General features: G+C 40.8%; 1 protein-coding gene across 5 annotated transcripts in view; it reads right to left on the reverse strand.

Annotated features, from left to right (window-relative positions):
• Nucleotides 1-20,077, reverse strand: part of ATP8A2 (ATPase phospholipid transporting 8A2) — a 320,810-nt gene that overhangs the window by 228,040 nt on the left and 72,693 nt on the right. For all 5 annotated transcript variants that reach the window (XM_032099453.1, XM_032099455.1, XM_032099456.1 and 2 more), the window contains 7 exons: nt 14,889-14,994; nt 13,476-13,558; nt 11,809-11,858; nt 9,608-9,677; nt 7,823-7,907; nt 6,474-6,613; nt 2,621-2,759 (listed from right to left, as the gene is read on the reverse strand). In XM_032099453.1, the coding sequence (XP_031955344.1) occupies nt 2,621-2,759; nt 6,474-6,613; nt 7,823-7,907; nt 9,608-9,677; nt 11,809-11,858; nt 13,476-13,558; nt 14,889-14,994 (673 nt within the window). The remainder of the gene's footprint in view (nt 1-2,620; nt 2,760-6,473; nt 6,614-7,822; nt 7,908-9,607; nt 9,678-11,808; nt 11,859-13,475; nt 13,559-14,888; nt 14,995-20,077) is intronic.

The raw sequence follows: 20,077 nt of genomic DNA on the forward strand, positions 1-20,077 counted from the left end.
AAAACCAAGTGTCTTGGGGTGACCTTATGATGTGTATCCCATATCGCTGCCTATGCCCAGAAATTAATTTTTGTGCCTTTCCATGCCTCTAAACTGAGCCTGAAAGGGGGAAGGAAAAAACTGAGCAAAACTTTCTCAAAGCAGTTTGCAGCTCGTTCAAGGTTACAAAAAGATAGCAGGTTTTTTTTTCCCTAGCTGGGGCAGGGGAGGGAGGAAGCACCCGGCTTGTTTTTTTCCAGTCAGTTTTTGGCCAGTTTTTCTTCTTCTTGTTCTCCAGAGAGAGACTGAGAGTTGGACTTTGGATTTCCTTCTCTGGAATTCCGGATTTTTCCCCTTTTCTACTGGACTGCTTGATTGCTGTAACATCAGAGCACATCGGGAGGACTTTCCACCGGGCACAGAGGGCCTGGCCCTGGGCCAAGCCCCAGCTCCGAGGAGACCAAAGGGAGGACTCGAACACTTTCCCAGGTTTTTTCCTCTACCGCGAAAGATTTTACCATCTAACATTATTTTCCTTCCCATGTGTTTGTTAAATAAATAGTTTTATCTTCTTCACTTTCCTTCGAGGAAAATTTATTTTTTCCCGAACCTGGTGGGGGAGGGGTGGTTGTGCCTTCTCTCAGAGGATATATTTCTAAATTTGCCCAAACTGGAACACCAAGGAATCAAGAAGAAGCTGGAAGAACAAAGTACTCCAGCTCCTTGACACAGCTGCCAAGAGCTGAAATATCCCTCAACATACATGCATATCCATACAGCAAGCAAGAGTCAATAAGAATAAATACAATGAGAGAGTAAAAATACTTTTTACTCCCCAGAGAGCATATTTATACCTGAAACATATAGTGCACACGTGGATTGGGTTTTAAGTTGAAGGTTTATTGCAGTTTTATTGGGTTACACACAAAAACTGGAAGGGTGCCACATGTTTATACTTTCAAGCCAACTTGAATATGAAGCTAATTAAGTGAGATTTTTATTACCAAACTGTACCTTAAATGAAGGGATAATTTAGACATTTTAAGAGAGATACATATTCCTCTCAAGTTGCTATAATAAAAGAAACAACAAACCAACAGTTTTAGAGAACACTGGAAGTTAGTCTCCTTCAGAGTCTTCAGAATAAGCTCATTTACTGGTGTTCAAGGTAGCTGCTGTTGGTTAATATATCAACTTATTTCAGGTATTTACATCCAAATGTGTAGCTACATTTTTTTAATTAGTCAAAAGATGATGTTTCCCTTCTCAAGTTAACTACTGCTTGTAAAAAAAGCAAAATCTGCAGATAGTGACTCAAAGCAGAAAACTAGCCTTTAAACAAATTGTCTACTCAGGCCATCCATTGTATTTCTACTACAGCTGTATCAGTTCAGCAAGTAATTTCACCTCTTGGTACCACCTTCAGCATACAAAGATACATTAAATTTGATCTGGTTTTGAGAAGCACACAAAAATTCTGCTCAGTCAAGCAGACTTCATTCTGAAATTTCACCGAGTCAACCAAAACAGAAAAAAATTTTAAAAGACCACAAACCAAACAACAACAAAAAAGCAAATGCCCAAAACTTTGCTAAAAATAATGTAAATACAGTTACAGAGCACCATCAATAGAAAATTTTGAAGTCAAGATGAGTCTGAGGAAGCAACCTATGCTGTTAAAGTTCCTCTTAACCTACACCTGTACATCTAAACAGACTATGTGCAAATCTAAATACAACTGTGGAACCTTAACAGCATATGTTGCCTTCTGTTAAAGGAGCTATTTCTTCAGTCCTTTGGAGCTCATATTGACTTCAAGACTCTAATTGTATGAATAATGCACCCAATTAAGTATTTTACATTTAGAACTGCACACAGACAGGTCTGGGTGTATTTCAGACTACTCCTGCTACAACTCTGATCCTCTAACTGAACTTACTTAGGTGAGACATCAGATCACCAGAGTCCAACTCTGTCTCTTCTCATCTCTGGGCAGATTTACCAGTGACAGGGAGAAAAATCATCAAAAAGAACGCAAGATCATTATGGCATTGTATGGCCAAAGATGCCACATTTGGGAGGTGTGGCATGACAGAGTGTGCTTATATCAGCATACGTTCCTTTACCAAGTCTTTACTAACAGATGTGCTGTAAGGTGACAGCAGGGTCAGTTATTTCAGCTTGAATAACCCACCTACTTTCACAGACATAATTTGGAAGAAGCTGTAAACTATACGCACTTTGCATTTTCGTATTTCCCATTGTATCCCAAACTTGATTCAAAGTCTAGAAAAGGCAGTCAGTAAGAAAAGAAAAAAAAAAAGCTCTAAAACAGTTTCTGAAACATTAGCCTGATTGAGTTCTCGTGTTACCATCACAAGGCAGAGTTACATATATTCATTCCATTAGAACTGCTTTTAACCAAGAGCAGAAGGGTCCCTTTTGCATTAAAACAAAAGAATATAGCCTGACACCCATAGTGAAAACTTCACTGCAAAATCCCTTCTCCAAGGCTGTGCCCTGCTAACGAGGAACCATTCTATAAACAGCAGGCCTGATTCTATTTAAAAACCCACACAGCACACCTTGCATGTAACCTGAACATATCAGACAAATTCAGAGTAACCAGAAAGATGGGTACCTATATTGAGAGCTGTTTCCTGTTTGTCACCTGTCAGAATCCATATCTTAATTTCTGCCTTTATTAGTGTGGCTATTGTTTCTGGAACACCTGCTTGCAGGCGGTCTTCAATGGCTGTAGCTCCAAGAAGCAGCAAATCCTGGGGAAAATAAAGAAAACAATCCCTTAAATTCTTTTAAGATAAACCTCTGTTTGGAACATACTCAAAAAGGAATTAAGACAGCATGTTGTATCTCACTGCTAATACTGCACTTTGACAAGCAATATACACCACAGTAAATTTCTGGTGGGGCTATTCTACTTCCTCTGCCCACAATTCACATTTCAAGAGGTACAGAATGGAACAGAGTGTTTTTGATCAGAAAGATGGCAACATTTCAAGAATAATTAATTGAAGTTATAAAAGTCCAAAGCTAGCCTACAGATGAACATATATACTAGACCATTCACTAATCACCATAGCAACATGATGAGTAGTCACAGTTTATATATTTAAGCTCACAAAACAAAAATTATTTGGCATCACATCATTTAAACTAATTTCCGTCTATAAAAGGTACATACAGACTGGATACAACCACTCAAAGCAAAAATTATTGCAACTACTTACGGATATAATCATTACATTTGTGTAATACAAGTGGTATGAACATTAATCAATCCAAGTATCTCTAATCAACATACAGATGTCTGCCAGAAAAACATGTCTCATACAATGAATTTAATACTCCAGAGTTATCCATATACTTAGGCAATTCTAAAACAATTGCTTGAGGAGATCTGGCTACATTACCATAAAAAAAAAAAAAAACGGGCAGAAAAATAGCTAAGAAATAAACCTTGTCAAAAGGTACAGTTTACTCAGATTTTACCTCTAAAAGCATTTTAATGATTCCTTACATATGCAAAGACGTTCAACTTAAATTGAAATAGGTTTAGGTACACTGTATCATTTCAGAAATTGCACAGAAAAAGGTAGCAGAGTCCTTTAGTCCCCTTTGCAGGGACTAAAATTATTCAACAGAAATGAAGACAAATGAACAGAAATAGTAAGGAAAGTTGCTGTTGTTCAGCCTGGGAATGATGAGGCTTCAGAGTGACCTTACTGTGGCCTTCCTATATAAAAAATGGGCTTACAAGAAAGATGGATAATGGCTGTTTACCAAGGCCAGCAGTGGCAGGACAAGGGGTGATGGTTTTAAACTGAAGGAGGGTATATTTAGTCCAGACATAAAGAACGGACTTTTTTATGATGTGGGTGGTTGAGACACTAGAACAGGTTTGCCCACAGAAGTGGTGGACCCATCCCTGGAAGTGTTTCAGGCCAGGCTGGATAGAGATTTGAGCATCATGGTCTAGTGAAAGGTGTCCCTGTCCATGGTGGGGGAGCATACAACAAGCCCCTTCCAACCCAAACCCTTCCATGATTCCATGAAGAAGGCATTAAAAGCAGCTCCCACTTGTATAAATAGAAGCACACTTAAAGAACAGAAGGGCAAATGGTTATCCATACAGGGTGTAAGCTGGCATTAAGTCTTGACAAAGCTTCATTTTTGCTATGAGAGATTCAGCTGGCAAACGCAGCAGAATCAACTCATACAAGTCATTATGCTTTAGTACTCTATAGCCTCCCAATGAAACATCAGCTCTGTAGTGCTGTATTTTCCCACTGCTTTTCTTATTAAATTGTCTGCTTTCCACATTGTCCCCCCCTTCCCCTGCCCCTAGTCCTGGCCACACCCTCAGGTTCTCCCTATTGGTTCCAGTAGCCCAACTCCACCCACGTACCACTCTGTGCCCTCAGAAAAACCCCCTGCTCCCTGACCAGGTAGTCTCTCTGCCTCTGGGAACCGGCTCATCATCATGTAAAATAAAGGTTCCTCTGAGGTAGCTATGCAGGGACCCTTGTGCCTCCTTTATTGTCACCGTGTTGCAGAGCCGACAGCTAGCCAGAGCAGGAGTGCAGGGCTGCCCAAAAGGGCTACGGGAGAGCGGAACAGCCGCCCTCCCCAAAGCGGCCCCGCTGCGCTCTCTGGGAAGGCTGCGGCTTGCTAAACCAATGCAAGAACTAACCCACCGCAACACAGCTCTGTCAATGCAAGCAACCTTTGAAGGTTGCAATTGTAGATTGTCTTTTTTTCCCTACATCACTTGTTAAGGAGTTACACATGACAGCATAGGGACCAGCATGGCTGAGCTACCTGAGCAGAGGAGTTACTACAGCACCTGCTGAAGCCCTCTCAGTCAGCATATGGCTGGGGAAGGAAGTCAGTTCAAGTTTGCCTCCACACATGCACCTGTACTGTGATCCAGAAATCTCAGCACTCAGACTGAAAAAGTAGCTCTCTTGGTCTCATTTGATCCCGTAGATGAAAAAAATCCAGCCTGTTAAAGTATAATGTATTTTGTGTTGCAGCCAAAAGCCAGTTTATCTGGAAGCCCAGCTTCTTGGTAGGACCAACAAGCAAACATTAATAGGAAGGCATACAGTGGATAGTAACTGACTCCAATTCTACAACCCACTCACAGGTTCCCTTTTTTCTTAAACCAGATACTAAATTGTGAAAAAGGCAGAAAGTAGATGAGTAAAAATGCACTAAAGCTTGAGAATACATTTTAAAGTACAGCAAAAGCAATGTTCATTTTCCACCTCAGTGAAAACAGAAGAGTACGAGAGCACAGTGCAAGAAGCAGAAAGCTGAAAGGAGCTACTCAAACCTACAGAATCAAGGATTAGACAACCACACTTACTGACACACTATAAACATAAAAGACCATTTTAGGCATGAATTGGAAAAGACCCTGTCTTCAGCTCTTACTGAAAGAGTTCTTGGAGCTTTTCTCTTACCCTCTGAAAGTTGGCTCCTATCCTAGTCTCAACCTCCTTGTGGATGCCCCACCCCTGGAAGCATTCAAGGCCAGGTTGGATGGAGCTCTAGCAATCTGGCCTAGTGAAAGGTGTCCCTGCCCAAGGCAGGAGGATTGGTACTCAATGATCTTCAAGGTCCCTTCCAAACCAGGCCATTCTATCATTCTATGATTTTGCCCCAACTAACTTAAGTAAACGAAAGAACCGAAGCAACATTTTAATATTAAATTTAATTATTAAATTAATATTAATTTAAATTAACATTAATTTTTAAATATATTGAAGTTCAAAACATGTTTTAAAGAAACCACTAAATAAAACTAAATACCTGGAGCAAGAGGGAAGAACATGAACCCACATAGGTTAGCAGTGCAACTACCAGCACTTCCGAAAGCAGCAAGACCAACGAGGCTCAGAGAAATACTGGCCCCTAGTGTTGGCATTTTAACATTTCATTCACTGTGGGATTACTGTTTCAAGTAGGTTCTCTGATACCTACTTTCCCCTTCCAAAATTAAGAGCTCTGCAATTTGCATGGAGTGCAGGTTTTCACCCTTTTTTTAGCCCATGCTCCTACAGGCTTTGGTGAGCCCTACACTGTGCCTACAACAGCCTTCAACAACGCTGAACTGTGAGTGCTGTACTAAAAGGAACAGATCTCTTCATGCACTAGTACATGGGAACTTGGTGCAATACAGTGACTTACATGTATTATCTTTAGCAAGTTACAACAACCTTACACAAAACAGGAAGGTTTTTAAAAGTGTGAGAAAAGCGTTTATAAGTAGAAATTATTTTTTATCTGTAAATTTGTCTCAGATTTACAGATTAAAACTGTGGACTGAACAGGCTACCAACTAAAAAACCTTTCCAGTTTCTCATCGATGAAATTAACAGTTTATTTAATTGTGTAAAGCCAAAATTCCACTGGAAAATACACATGTAAGGGAATCTGCATCTGATCATCAAAAAAGTATGTTTCACCTTTTCAATGATCTCATAGCATTCCTCCAGCTTCTGAGTTCTGTCTTTCAGAACTGTACTGGATTCATTGTAGACATTCAACCACTCTCTGTAAGACTTCTCCGAGAGATCAGCGTAAGCAATGCACAATGTCCTCAGACCTACAAAACAGAAGACAGCCATTACCCACAGTAAAATTGCATTGAGTATCATCAAATCATTCATACCTAAGGAACACTAAATTCTAACCCTCACGCTGGAACAACAAGAGTGTCTAACACACACTGTTAAACTCTGGATTCCACAAAATCACCCTGCACATTTTTTAAAGTACTTGGATTTCCACAGTTGCAAACCACAAATCTGGTTCATTTTGGCTACCAAAGTTGGTGCAAATCCAGAAAGTATTGGGCAAAAACTTTTTACTAAGTATGAAAGCAAGCTTGACGTTCACGTATTTTTAGAAAGATCATACTGAAGAATGGGCTACATACTGTGATTGGTGATATTAGTCAACCACCCTGCACAGTCCATGCTTCTTTTTAGCAAGACTGTGCTCTCCTTCAGTGTACCAATGTAACTCACACTAATAATGGGAGTTACATGTGTATAAGATAGTGAAGTGGGTCCATGAAGTACGAAAAGCAATTTATTAGACCACTGGCAAAAATTAACATAGAGAAGTAATGATTTTGGTTTGGTTTTTTTTCTGTCATGAATCAAGCAGAAAGGAGTGTGTGCGATAAAATAAAAAATACAGAAGTTCCACTACTGGGACCATGGGAGTCTGCAAAAAAAATTTTTTTTAAAAAGCTGAATGTTATTTTCAGATTTTGGAAGAAAAATGCTGGTTCATGGTTTTACTATAAATCAGGTATGCTATGCTATTGCAGAAGGGGGGGAAAAAAAGCCCAGTGCTTCCCTGTGAACAGAGGTGCTACATCAGTCAAAGGCCTTACAGACCATTTCAGACCATCTTTGATGTCTCAGTCTACCAGGCTGCCCAGCATGTTCTGCCTCGTAAAGCCAGAGACGCTGGCATCCGACTTCTACCCTGGTAAAAACACCTCCAACTCCAATGTAACTGAGCTGTTCTGGGCAACACAACTCATACCCTTTCCCTTCATCATGGACACACAGAACACTGTCCTTTCCTTCCAAATTCCACTTCCCTATTGAAATCACACAGAAGTTGGACAAAACCCTCCTTACACTTGAAGTCATCCTACAGTTGTTAATTTGCTAATAACACACTCCGTCTTGATTTATCTTCACGATCATCTCAGTTGACACCACAGAGCTTAGACAATGCAGAATATGCTGCAAATAATTTCATAAACTGAAATCTCATGGCATGCTGTTTCTCTTACCTTCCGTTGCGAAGTATTCAAGATGGCACAGTGTTTGTTCCATATACTGGGAATCTTTTGAAAGCCTCTCAAAAATTACATTATCCTATTAAAACCAAATTCATTACAACAGAGTAAGTCTACATAGGAAGTTGCTATTTGTGTATTTACAAGCTCAAGAGAAGCAACCTGAATGGACTTGCTAATATCAAAAATAAAACTGTATTTACAATATATTTGGGGTTTAGAGTCTCTGATTTGAGTAATTAATCTGGATTGTGCCCAGTGGCAGAGATACTGCTTCCACTTTAAATAACAGGAACAGAAGTACACTCTGCCCTCCTCCCCTTTTTCCATAAAGAGGTCCCCATTACTGGGCAGTACAGAACACTTCTCCACAGATTACTAAGCCAATATATTGATTTTCAGAGAACACAAATGTCTGGTCTTATTCAGTACATATTGCAGTCCCATGCAGTAGTTTCCTGCAGTCCTTTCTAGAAAAGATTCCCACTGATGTTAAAAATAAAAGGCAGAAACACTGATCATGTTCTACCACAACATTCTCTCAGAAACAGCCTTCTTCCTGTAGCAGCTTTCTTTATCACTAAATGAAAGGACAATTGAAAAGGCCTGGCTAAGAGCTGTAATCAAAATATAGCAGCATCACCCACATAACTAGAGTCTGGATTTTACTCTGCAACTACCAGAACAAGTTCTACAAACATATGTAATACAGAAACTCTACTTTTACTCAGACATCTGCTCTTAAGCTAAGTAAACAGGCCTACATCTAGCGCTGATTACAGACAGGCATACAAACCTATTTATTATGGAAGCAGCAGGACAGAGGATGACTACCAGAATGTGGAAGAGTTAATGCAGAATAAGCAGTTAGCTTACAGCTCACATGAGTGGCAGATGCAGCATGTTAGTACATCTAGGTCTGCTCATACAGAAAACAGCACGAAACTTTGTACTACAGAGTCTCCTGCTCTCCATCCCTTCCAGTGCCACACTCCAAAGAACAGGGTGAATTCAGGCATGGCATGAACAACAAGCAAGTTCCAAGTCTGTGTGGCCCTGTTAGACATACAACTGTGAACTACCACACAATGGCAGGGGGCTTAATTCCCTTCCACCACACCAGCATGAAGCCAGCACATCTTTATGAAATCAGGGGAGATAAACAGAAGCAACAGAGCAGTGAACACAGACCTATATGTCATGGCAAATTCAAGTAAACCAGAGCCTCTCAGAGGTCAGGAAGAGTTTTCCCTGTTGCAAAAAGCCAGCTCCATAGTTTTCCACTGAAATTAGAACCATTCTCTGGCTGTGGACAATGCTAGTTTTGGAGCCTTTGTACTGTGCTAAGTTATTGCTCTTGTCAGTGAAGACAAAAGCACAACATGGTGCAAGTCATGATGACAAATAACAGCAGGTGCAGAGATGCACGAAAGCCAGATCAAGAGCCAAGCACTTGAGAACAAATTTTAGTGTTATAAATTCAGACAACAGCATTTAGTCCAGCTCCTGAACTCCGGCTGCACAGCTGGGTAAGCCCTGGCTTTGCTGAAGTGAGGGTACTGCTCCCATTAATTTCAGGATTTCAGCTGGGTAGTAGAAAGCCTAGCAGTCTTCCAGCCTACAAAAGGAGTCAGAGGAGGAATGACAGCTCTCTTAAATCACTTGGCCCTAAACAGAAAACCAACAGGTATTCTGTATGAGACATGAAACGTCAGCATCAGGCACAGCTGTTGAAACAATAACTGGCAGTGTTCTCCATTAGGCAGCATAATTACTTACAGCCCCTTTGCAGTAGAGACGTAGCTGTCCTGCCGGAGTTCGAACGATCACTGACATTCTCTTCCTGTTGCTATTGAAAGAAAAATAGTTGCTTTCATTAGTCAAAGTGGTGAAGAGTAATTCCTGTTCTAGCCAGTGAATTTTCTCAGATGTGTTTAGTGCATCTGAAATCAAATGGGATATAACAGCAGTAACTTAAGATCCCACAACCCTTGACCACAAGGAGAAATATTAAATTGCCTATTTTGAGCTTCAGCCCTATGTCTCCCATTGGCAAGCACTTCAGACTTAAACCCAGATGCGAGCAAGAATTTGAAAAAGAGCAAGATAGTATAAAATTGTCTTGGAAGAAGGGCAGTCACATTTATTCTCATTATTCTCTCTCAGTTTTTCCTTATTTCTCAAGCAAAATTCCTTTGGGGACTCTAGAAATGGAATCTTTAAGGCTGATCACATCTTTATTATAGGCATAACAGACATTGAAACAACCATCCACTGACAAGGGCACTTGTTTAACTTCCTACCTCAAAAGCAAGCAAAAACATCATTGAAAGGAATCATGGTATAGACCAGTTCTTGGGCTCTATAGATTCTTTATATTGGTCTAATCAGACCCACATAGTTGGGATTAAGTACAAGGAAGTGAGACCCCTCGAGCAAGGACAGGACAGTCAAGTTTGGCATCTATATTAAAAAAAACCCTAATGTAGATGGTAGCATACTGTACACCAACATCTAACAAAGGAAGGCAGGCAAGGATAATTTCATTTTTTTTAAGAAATTTTGTCATTTTACTTATCAATCTCTCCTTTAAAAGACCCACTGGAAAAGATACTCAACTTGCAAGAGGCAGAGGCAAACAAATCAACTCTCATTAAGGGAACCATAAGAACATGTGGTTTCATGTAAATCTTTTCCTTAGCAGAAGGACAACTCGGAAGTACCCTCCTTCCTCATTACCATTTTGCCAATGTGTACAAAACACAGTGTTGAGCAATCTTTTGTCTCCTCTTGAGGCTGCTTTGAGAAATGAAGTCCTTTTTCAGAGCTCAAGAGCCATGTGTATTAAAGCAAGCTCTTGGCATGATCATCAGACAAAACAAATCTTTTCTGAGGCTTTCTAAAGAGGGGTTGGAAGGACAGCAATTAGCTGTGCCCAGAATTGTTGCAACATTCTAATGACAGTGGGAAACTTCCATGTGCTTTTTGAAAACTAATTACAGGAGCTCCCTCAGTGGCCAGGTGGGAAGGTGCTACACAGGGGAGAATTAAGACAGCTCTTTTCTGCTGCATGCAAGCTGTGGCTACTCCTGTCCACAGACACCAGGGTGCTGGTCAACTCGCCACAAACCCTCAAAGACTCTTCCAGTGCCTTTTCAGATACTTACCACAAGTAGCTGAAATAGCTACATTCTGACTGGAAAGAGGGAAGTACTCAAGAATAATCTTCAAAGCAAGTCAGGACACAAGAAAAGCTGCCTACCCAAATCATCCCTACCTTTAGTTTTACATAGTCCTTTAGAGCACAACCAGCCAACTAAAAGACAGCAGAGAACAAGAGTTCAAGGCTTAATCCCCAGCAAGAGTAGGAAAAAAAACAACAGAAAAAAAAGGAATGCTAACTAGCACCTAGCACCATCCAAACTGGCCTAACTTGATCAACTGACAAAGAGAAAGCACCTTGTTATCTCCAGTGATTTAGGGGCCTGATTCATCAAAGTTTCTTGCTACCCAAGCAATGCCCATCCTAATGAGCCTGACCAATTAGGAGTGCTTGCAATGTTTATATTTTCATAGCTGGCATGGTTCTTAAGAGGAGGCACTTCCAGGTGCAGTTTCCATCTACTCAAAAAGCAATTTGCAGAAGCACTATAAAAGTGCAATCCTAAAGTATGTTCTTGAAGTAGACAAGTGACAAATCAGGATACCCATGAGTCACAGCAAGACGCTTCCAGGCCAGCAACTTCTTAATACATTAACAGAGCTGCAGTGGCAGGAGAAAGTTTTATGATCACATGCCAACAGCCACCAGTTTATAAGCTCATTCATAGTACCTCAGAAATACGATGATGAAGGGGCAGGACAAAAGTTAAGGAAGTTCTGCTTTTCTACTGTATCAGCTGTACCTTTTTACTCTCAATAACATTTTTTATAAAAAAGTTTTTGTTACCCTGCATTTCGCATATTAGAGGAAAACTTACCTGGAAAACTCCAGCACATTAAGAATTTCAAAGGTTTTCTCTTTCCCCAGCTACAAAAGAAAACAAAAGAAATCAGGTACTATTGTAAGTACAATCTGCATTATATTCTTATACGTGCAAACAGGCAAGCTGATCAGGCGGCTGTCACACATCCCAGGGTGAATAAATATGGCAATGGCTCCCTCCACTGGTTAGAGGATGCAGAGCCCTATTTAAGGAACTTAATTCAACATCCTGTATCACTGTGGCATCCTTCATTTACTACTGCTACATCATTACAAGGGGTTAGTATCTTATCCTTTTTGATTAGGCATGCTCTGAAAGCCAAGCTGCATGTTTAGCTCTCAACAGCCATCAACTAAGAGACATATTACAGGCTGTAGGCATTTTTCCAAGTTAAAATAAGCATGCCCTCCAGTCATTAAAATAACCTTTGACTGACCTCACTTAGTACTTATATTCTGTGAATTCACAAGAATATTAATTATATTTTTCATTGCAAAAAAAAAAGAAAGATTAACTGAGGAGAAATTCCTGTTATCTTTGGGGGCTGAGCAGGAACAACCTGAAGAAGGAGAAAGATTTTAAAACACCTGCCATTCCTGTTGCATAATATACAAAAGGAGTAGTAGGAATTTGACCAGAGTCTTAGAATTCCAGTGATATTGGTAGCATGCAGTTAAAGAAAGTGCTGCAAAATGTAAAATCTATACACATGCAGTATACACATGTCCAGGGCATGTATCAACTTCCCCAAGATTAAAAAGCATCTCCAAACCATTTTACGTGTGCTGCCGCTGATGTAGGCAGTAAGGAGAGACAGGAATCTCTGAAAGTGACAGCTTTTATTGCTGGCTATAGATTAACAGTGCCCCAGCTTTGTATTATGAGTATACAACTAGGCCAGGTAGGCCTGGCTGTTCCTGCAGAGGAGAGAAGCATTTAGGTGGCTCTAGGTGACACTGTTTATCCTAAGCTCTTCCCCTTCAACTAAGAAGAAGTTTGAGAAATTGTAAAAAGTTCATGACAAGTCCTAGAAGAAATGTTTCAAGTGCTTAGCTTGGCAGTGCACCAAGAAATTTGAGAGGGGACATACCTGACAGGAAGGACAAAAAGACGTTCATTATTCTTAATAAGCACCCTACTAGCTGCATCTGTGTAAATCCAGAGCCACTTTAGCTTAGACTACAATTTGAGTCTGAATGCGGCCTCATGAGTTTGAGGCTGCCTGCGTTAACTGCAATCCATTAACTACGCACCCCCGCATACACAGCTTGTCAAGCAGATACATCTACTGAAGATCTTACTCAGAAGAAATGGAACATTTAGAAGAACAGCAGCCATTAAACATAATAGTCATAAAACCTCCCAGACACATGAATTTCCTTCTAATGTGAGTGTTCCCATCTGTGCTTCCTAGACAAGGGAACTATTTTTCAGGCACAACTGCTGTCATTTCCCAAGTAAACTTGCAACTTCCCATGCCACACAGAGAGGCAGAGGACTTGGCATCTTCAAATAGATTAAGACAACTTTTCTCAGTGTGCATAAGCCCTTTGCATGTAGGATCCTGAAGGCCCGGGAAAAGGGCCCTCACAGAACCAGGGAGGACACCTTTATGCTCTGCATGACCTTGGCAGCCTGTGCCATGCACATCCACCGCTTACCGCATCAATGATAACAGAATGGGGAGTCCGTCCTGTGAAGACATAACCAAGTTTTTTTGCTCCTTTTACTAATGCTCCTTCATCTGCCAAAACAAACAAACAAACAGCTTGAATTTAACCTGGTATGTAAAAGAGGCCTCCAAAACCCATACTTAAATACGGCAGATTGCCAAAACAGCATCCCCTTTCCCATATACTCCCATCCATAGGGATGCCAGAGTAGCTCTGCACACTCTTCCACAAAAAACATTCAACATTTTAGTCCTACAAAGGCCGTGCAATATCAACTACACAAACCTGGTACTCAATCTGTATAAAATACCCTGTAACTACTGAAGCATTGAACTCTTTTCTTGTGGAGGTGCCATACTTTTCCACAAGGGAAAAATACCTGCTCTGAAAGCAAGATCAAAGCTCTGTTACTCTAACTTCCCACAATATGCATTTAATCCATTTTCTGCTGTGAAGGCACTAAGTTCAGGTACTACAGAAATACAGCATTGTTTTCTGGAGACTGAACTGGGCAGTGTTATTAAGAGCTCAAATAACAGAGCTGCAATCAGAGCCAACACCTGTATCTCCCGTAGGTAATTACAGAGCCTCCTTAAGGAGCAAGTGTCATCAAGCACAACTGCCATACAGGTGGATTTAGTGCCTAATTCAAGCAACCCTCATGTCTCTGCAGCTCCCTTGGTCTCCTCACGGTTCATCACTCTGACCAGACATTCCTTACATGAGCTCTTCAACCTACTTTTCAGACACTCTATTAAGACATAAAACAGAAATGATGCTGCTTCATCACTCAATACACCACTACAGCAATTCTAGAAATATCTTCACTAACAGAGATAAACTCAGTGGAGAGCAATGTTCCCCAATCTGGCCCCGCCTAGCTCTGTTAATACCTCTGGGCTAACTGAAAGGAGTAAAAACCAGTGAAGTGCAAACCTGAATACAGCCAAGATTCTGAAAGTTTTGGTTGTATTGTGCCAGGTATCAGCACTGGATAGCTTCCTATCTTGCTCTAAGCAGATAGTAGATCAAGAAAGACAGTTTTTAGTCATGCCAATAAAGTAACGGCTCATGCAGAAACAAATCATTACTTCCTACGCACTCAGTCTTTTACTTTCACCCCGCAGAAAGAGTAGAAGGTCTCTTGAGAGCAGAAGGAATCCTAAGCCCAGCCTATCTCTAAAGAAACATCATGGGCTACATGGTTTTGTAGGAAGCATTCAAAAGCAGTGTGTACTGATTACAGAAGATGCCAGATCTACTGCTAGCATCGTGGGGGACATTTTGCTTTCAAAATCAATGACCTTTGAAATTACCCAGAAATTTATGGACCTTCCTTCCATCTACCTCTACTCCTTCAACTCATTCCTTTCCCTCCCAAAAAAGAAAGCAAAAACCAACCTGGAGAGGAAGCCTGGTAGATTATTGTATTTCCTTGTCTCTCAGGAACAACAGTATGACACACGGCCAGCAGTGTGAGGAACTCCTGTATATGCACAGCTGTGGGCTAGACAGGACGCCAGGAGAGTGAGGTTTAGCATTACACACAGACTGAGGAACCTGTTCACTAAACTGAGACAATCTTATATGCCACAGACAAAAAAAACCCCAAAACATATTCTGTTCTCTATTTATAGCAGTTGTTTTGACCTCAGAACATCAAGACAGCACAGTTCAGGGCCAGCATTGATGAACTAGAGAGCTAATGGTAACGACCTCGTTTAACTTGCAGAGAGCTGAGAAGCCAGAGTATTCCCCCACCCCACAAACATAAAAGTATTACTTCTTTAGCACCCCAAGCTTCATATAGGCAAAGACATCTGCCACAAGATGATGACAATCTAGCAACAGGAAATACTACTAATGGCAACTTCCAATAGATTGACAGCAACCACACCAGAACTAAACTTGCTGCAAGTGCACCCTTAGTGATGAACATCCAGAGCTGAGAGCAGCTGAACAGCCAGTAGAAGGCAACATCATGTGTCATTCCAGAGGAATACAGAACCCAGCCAAGCATAAAATTAATCCATGGTCCCTACACATTCAGCATCATGAGAACATGCAACATAAACCACTGTTTCAAAGTGCTTAAACAGACACCATGTCTGCAACTCAGCAAAGATGCTCTGGCACTTAAATCACAGGCCTCTGATCAGCCAACCCTGGCAACTGCAACCTTTAGTGATGTGAAATTAAGTCCCTCATCCCATTCTTCCCTCCTTTCCATCCCTGCCTCTGGCACAAGATTTATAGTCTCACAGCAGTCAGGAACAGCACTCAGATGCCCAGCTCACAACCTGGCCTACTAACTTCATCCACAATTCGCACAGATCTTTAAGATGCTTGGCTGAAACAGCTGAAGTGAACACATGGCTCTCCTTCACCAACTCTGCTATATCCATAACATCCACAGGTGGTAGCATCACTGTCTTGGATCACAGCAGCCATTTGCTCAGTGACTCAGACATGAACTTAGCAGTTCTACCTTTGCAGAAAGCCCTACTTGACTTTGCAAACTCTCAAAGAATTTCTGCATATAAAAATACCATCTAGTTTCCAAAGTTTTCATTAGCATAGCATATGCACTGGCAATATGAAGGTTTAATTAGTAGGAAGTAAATTATTATGAAAGCCACAAAACCATGTCAGCTGGCAAACATTGTGTCAATGTGTGTAAACAAAGTAAGCATATCAGAAAGTAGAGTAATAAAAAGACTGAAGATCCAAGACCTATATTCTTGTTTTACTTCATGTACTTTTTCATGAATATTTTCAATGTAACTGTTTCCAAATTGTATGGTCACATCACTAAAATAACAACAGCTGTAGCTTTTGACATGCTGGGGTACAGAAGCTGTGCTCAGGAAAATGAACATATATTTACACACTATTATCTGACTAAGTCCACAGCAAATTACAGTCAAGTGGTTACTGCTGTTCCATTATTTCCAGTGAAAATAATGAAAGTTTTATCTCCATGTCCAAAGGCACAGCCTGCCAGATTCTCATTTCAGCATCTGTTGCTGTAGACCTTTGATGTCCTTCTCACACTTTTATCACCTAGCCCCTTAACAAGCTTTCATGGTATGTGTTCTATCAGCTGGAAACAACCTGTCTCCAGTAATGACATGGATTTTAATCCTTCCTGTGTATGTATTTATGTTTTCAAGACAGCAACATAATTTGCTGCTGTCTTGGTATTTTCACAGCTCACAATGTATTACAGGGCAATCTTCCAGTTCTGTTGCAACCAGCTTATCACAACAGCTCCTCCACACAGCTGTCATTTGTTTCCTTTCTATAGTGTTCCAGCACTGACAATATTTGTTGCACAGGCATGAATCAGGGTAGAGCATTCAAATTCCTACTTTGGACCTGTGAACAGAAAATCTGTTAATGGCTTCTATGGCAACATATCCCTTCCAATATGCTGAGCTGAATCCCAGCATAGGACAGAAGTCCCACAGGTTAACTGATTCTGCTTTATTACTTATTTTCCTCTATCAACTCTCTGACGTCTCAGTAGTGAAATTCTTACTGATGGTCTCTGTGAGACATTTCTTGCCTGTTCATATGTTAAGGTCAGCCCTATTTCTTCCCACCCCATTTTTTAGTTCTCTATCTATCTGTAGTTGGAACAAAGTTTCCATATTTTAGTCTCTTATTTATCAATCCACAGGTAGTTCTCATTTTAAGTGCCTTCCTCACTCATTTTTCTCCCTGTGTGCCAACAACTCTGGGTGAAAGCCATTGCTTCTTCCTCTGGGTTTTTTGCCCAAAGATCCATGAAAAAAATAGTGTACAAACATCTACACAAGCAATATACTCCACTGGCTGAATTACTTTGTTTGCTGCCCCTATCAGCTGAGAACCACATACACATTGCAACAGTCTCCTACTTCTGGAAGCAGATTGTTATCTACAAATCACTATCCTCAGTGAAAGCAAAGTTTAGCTATCTAGTAGGTACACCACTATCCATTATCAAGCAGACCACTGGTCAAGAAGCTGTATCCCAAGTTTTCATCTCTTCACGGCTCCCTTATTTAGAGGAAAAAGCCACTGTGACAAGACTCAGTCTTCTGGGGAGCAAACTGCACTGTGCAGAGATTCATATCTGCACATGTGACACACATGTCTTTATCTGGACTCCTCACTGAAGACAAACTATTTTTCTCAACTGTTAAAGAGTCTGATAAAATTACAAGGAAGTTGCATGGGAAGTTAAAGATATCTTTCATCTTTCATTTTACTTGTAGCAGTATCAGATCAGTGCCTCCATTCACAACATTTCCATGTGAGCAGGACTGACGGTTTTTTGACCAAATAGCCTAGAAATGGCCAGTGGGATATTAAAGCACAGTCTAACAACCTGAGAGCTTACTACTTTGCATGTAAGTGGCACATTCTGCCAAGGGAAACTGAAAATGCTTATGTACTTCATAACCAAGGAGAATAACGACTCACCATCTTAAAAAGATATGAACTTCCTACCATTTAGTTCACTAAAGTATCTGGAGAGCAGTGCGAGGATCCAGCCATGTTGGGCACCTCCAGAACAGTGAAGCTGGCAGGACTGGAGGAGACCAAGATATTTCAGGCACAGACTGAAAGAAGACATTAACCAGATTTTGAATATCAAGAGAGTGAAATGCAAGTTTATCTTGTCCAAAACCAATGAGATATGGCCTATAATTAAAGATACTGCCTTGTACTTTAACAAAAGTACCAAAGTCCCACGCACAGTAAGAACAAAAGCAGGTGAGAGAAAAATGTATCTCACCAAGCTCTAACAATTTAATTGTGAGCTATAAAATTATAGGTTTGGACAGTTTTGCAGCAATCTGAACTAGAGCCTCTCATAGGTTTTCATCACCTGAACGTGGTTTTTTTCCCCTCCTGTATTTCAAATCCCAGTTTTTCATCCCAGTTAGCCGTGGCATTAGCTGCTTTCCTATGGAATTAAGAATCAGCTGATGATAGCTGTCATTTCAACAAAGCTTGATGGGATAATAGCCTCAGTTCCCACACACTACACAACAATAAGCAGACATGTTGGTGAGGTCTAAACAAACACTTTCAGTGTGGTAAAGGCTCAATGTGAGCACAACAGTAGTCTGTTCTGCCTGGTCAGCTGCTAAAGTTCTCATCACACATACTCACTGAACCCATTCATGCATCTGCAGCTATATCTATATATATGTTTGCCACTTCTTGGCCAAGAGATAATTTGGTGGCCACAGAAGAAAGTTCATATGCAAATGGAAATTCACAGATGAAGTTCAGGGAGAATCCTGGGAGACAGAGGAGTCTAGGATGAGAACCAAGACTGTTAGTTTCTTCACTTCTTGACCTCCTTCCCTGCTCTCCTATCATCAGTGTAAAACATAACCCCACATCAAACAGGCTTGCATCGCCATGCTGAGTTCATTCACAGCACATATGCAACCAGCAAGCACCAAGATAAAGACCGTCTAGCACATTAACCAAACATTCCTTCTAGTCTTAGAAAAAACCTGATCTTTTCTTATTAGACTAAGTTTATGCCATTTTCTCTGTAGAAACAAGACAGCATCGTACACCTGGTCAGCCGCACAGTTCATCCAACAGAAGCTGATACAAAGAAAAAGCACAGGCAGACAAACCTATGTACTTTCTTCCGCATTAAAATACCAGAGCAGCCAAGAGAAACCTCTACATGTGCTCAAGACAAGTTATTTTTCCCTGGAACATTTCCTACAGGGCAGTAATTCAGTAACTGCTGCTCAAAAGTGGACTTGGCTATCAGTCAGCCCTTACACACCAGCGGCCCAGAAGAGCTATGAAATTTAGAGGTGATGCAGGATGCTAAAAATCTTCCTAGCAGATGGAAGACAGTCTCATGAGTACAAGTACATAATTTTTTATTTTCAACCTGGAAAGAAAATTACTTGGCACTGAGACAGTTCTAAACTAACACTTGTGACTGAAGTGAAAAAAAGATTAAAATCTTCAAGACCAGAGCAATGAGCACTTAACGAGAGTTTGGAAGAGATCACATTTACAGCTTCAGCTGCAAAAGGGCAAATGTTTAGAGGGAATTAATTGCCCAAGTACTGTACCATCTAACTCCACTAGGCAGCTTGTGCTAGAACATTTCTGTTTTTTCACCTCAGTTCACTAAATGAGTAGAAATTGACAGACATCTGCAAGTGGCATCTGCAGCTATCTATCAGCTGTAAAAATGAAGATAATATGGATTTTTAGATAGAAAGAAGCAGTTTATGCATCTGAACAGCTGACCTAATGCAAAAAAAAAAAAAAACTGGAAAGACCCTTCCCTCTACCGCTATCCTGGAATTTAGCCCTCCTCTCACCCACAGACTGACAAATACACCTGAACATGCTAAGCAAACTGTTACGTGTAGTTCTCGCATTCCCATGTGTTGTGCTGAATCACCACTTGCCAGAGGGTGGCACCCATTCCTCCAGTACAGTCAGGCTCTGAAAACTATCTTTGGCTTACACAAGGTACTTCTCATTAGCCAGAAGTGATTGTCTTCTGTGACACTGATTGTCTGAGGGCCGAGTTCACACAGTATGCTCAG

Source organism: Corvus moneduloides, chromosome 2 (genome assembly GCF_009650955.1).
Source record: "Corvus moneduloides isolate bCorMon1 chromosome 2, bCorMon1.pri, whole genome shotgun sequence".
Taxonomy (NCBI): Eukaryota; Metazoa; Chordata; class Aves; order Passeriformes; family Corvidae; genus Corvus; species Corvus moneduloides.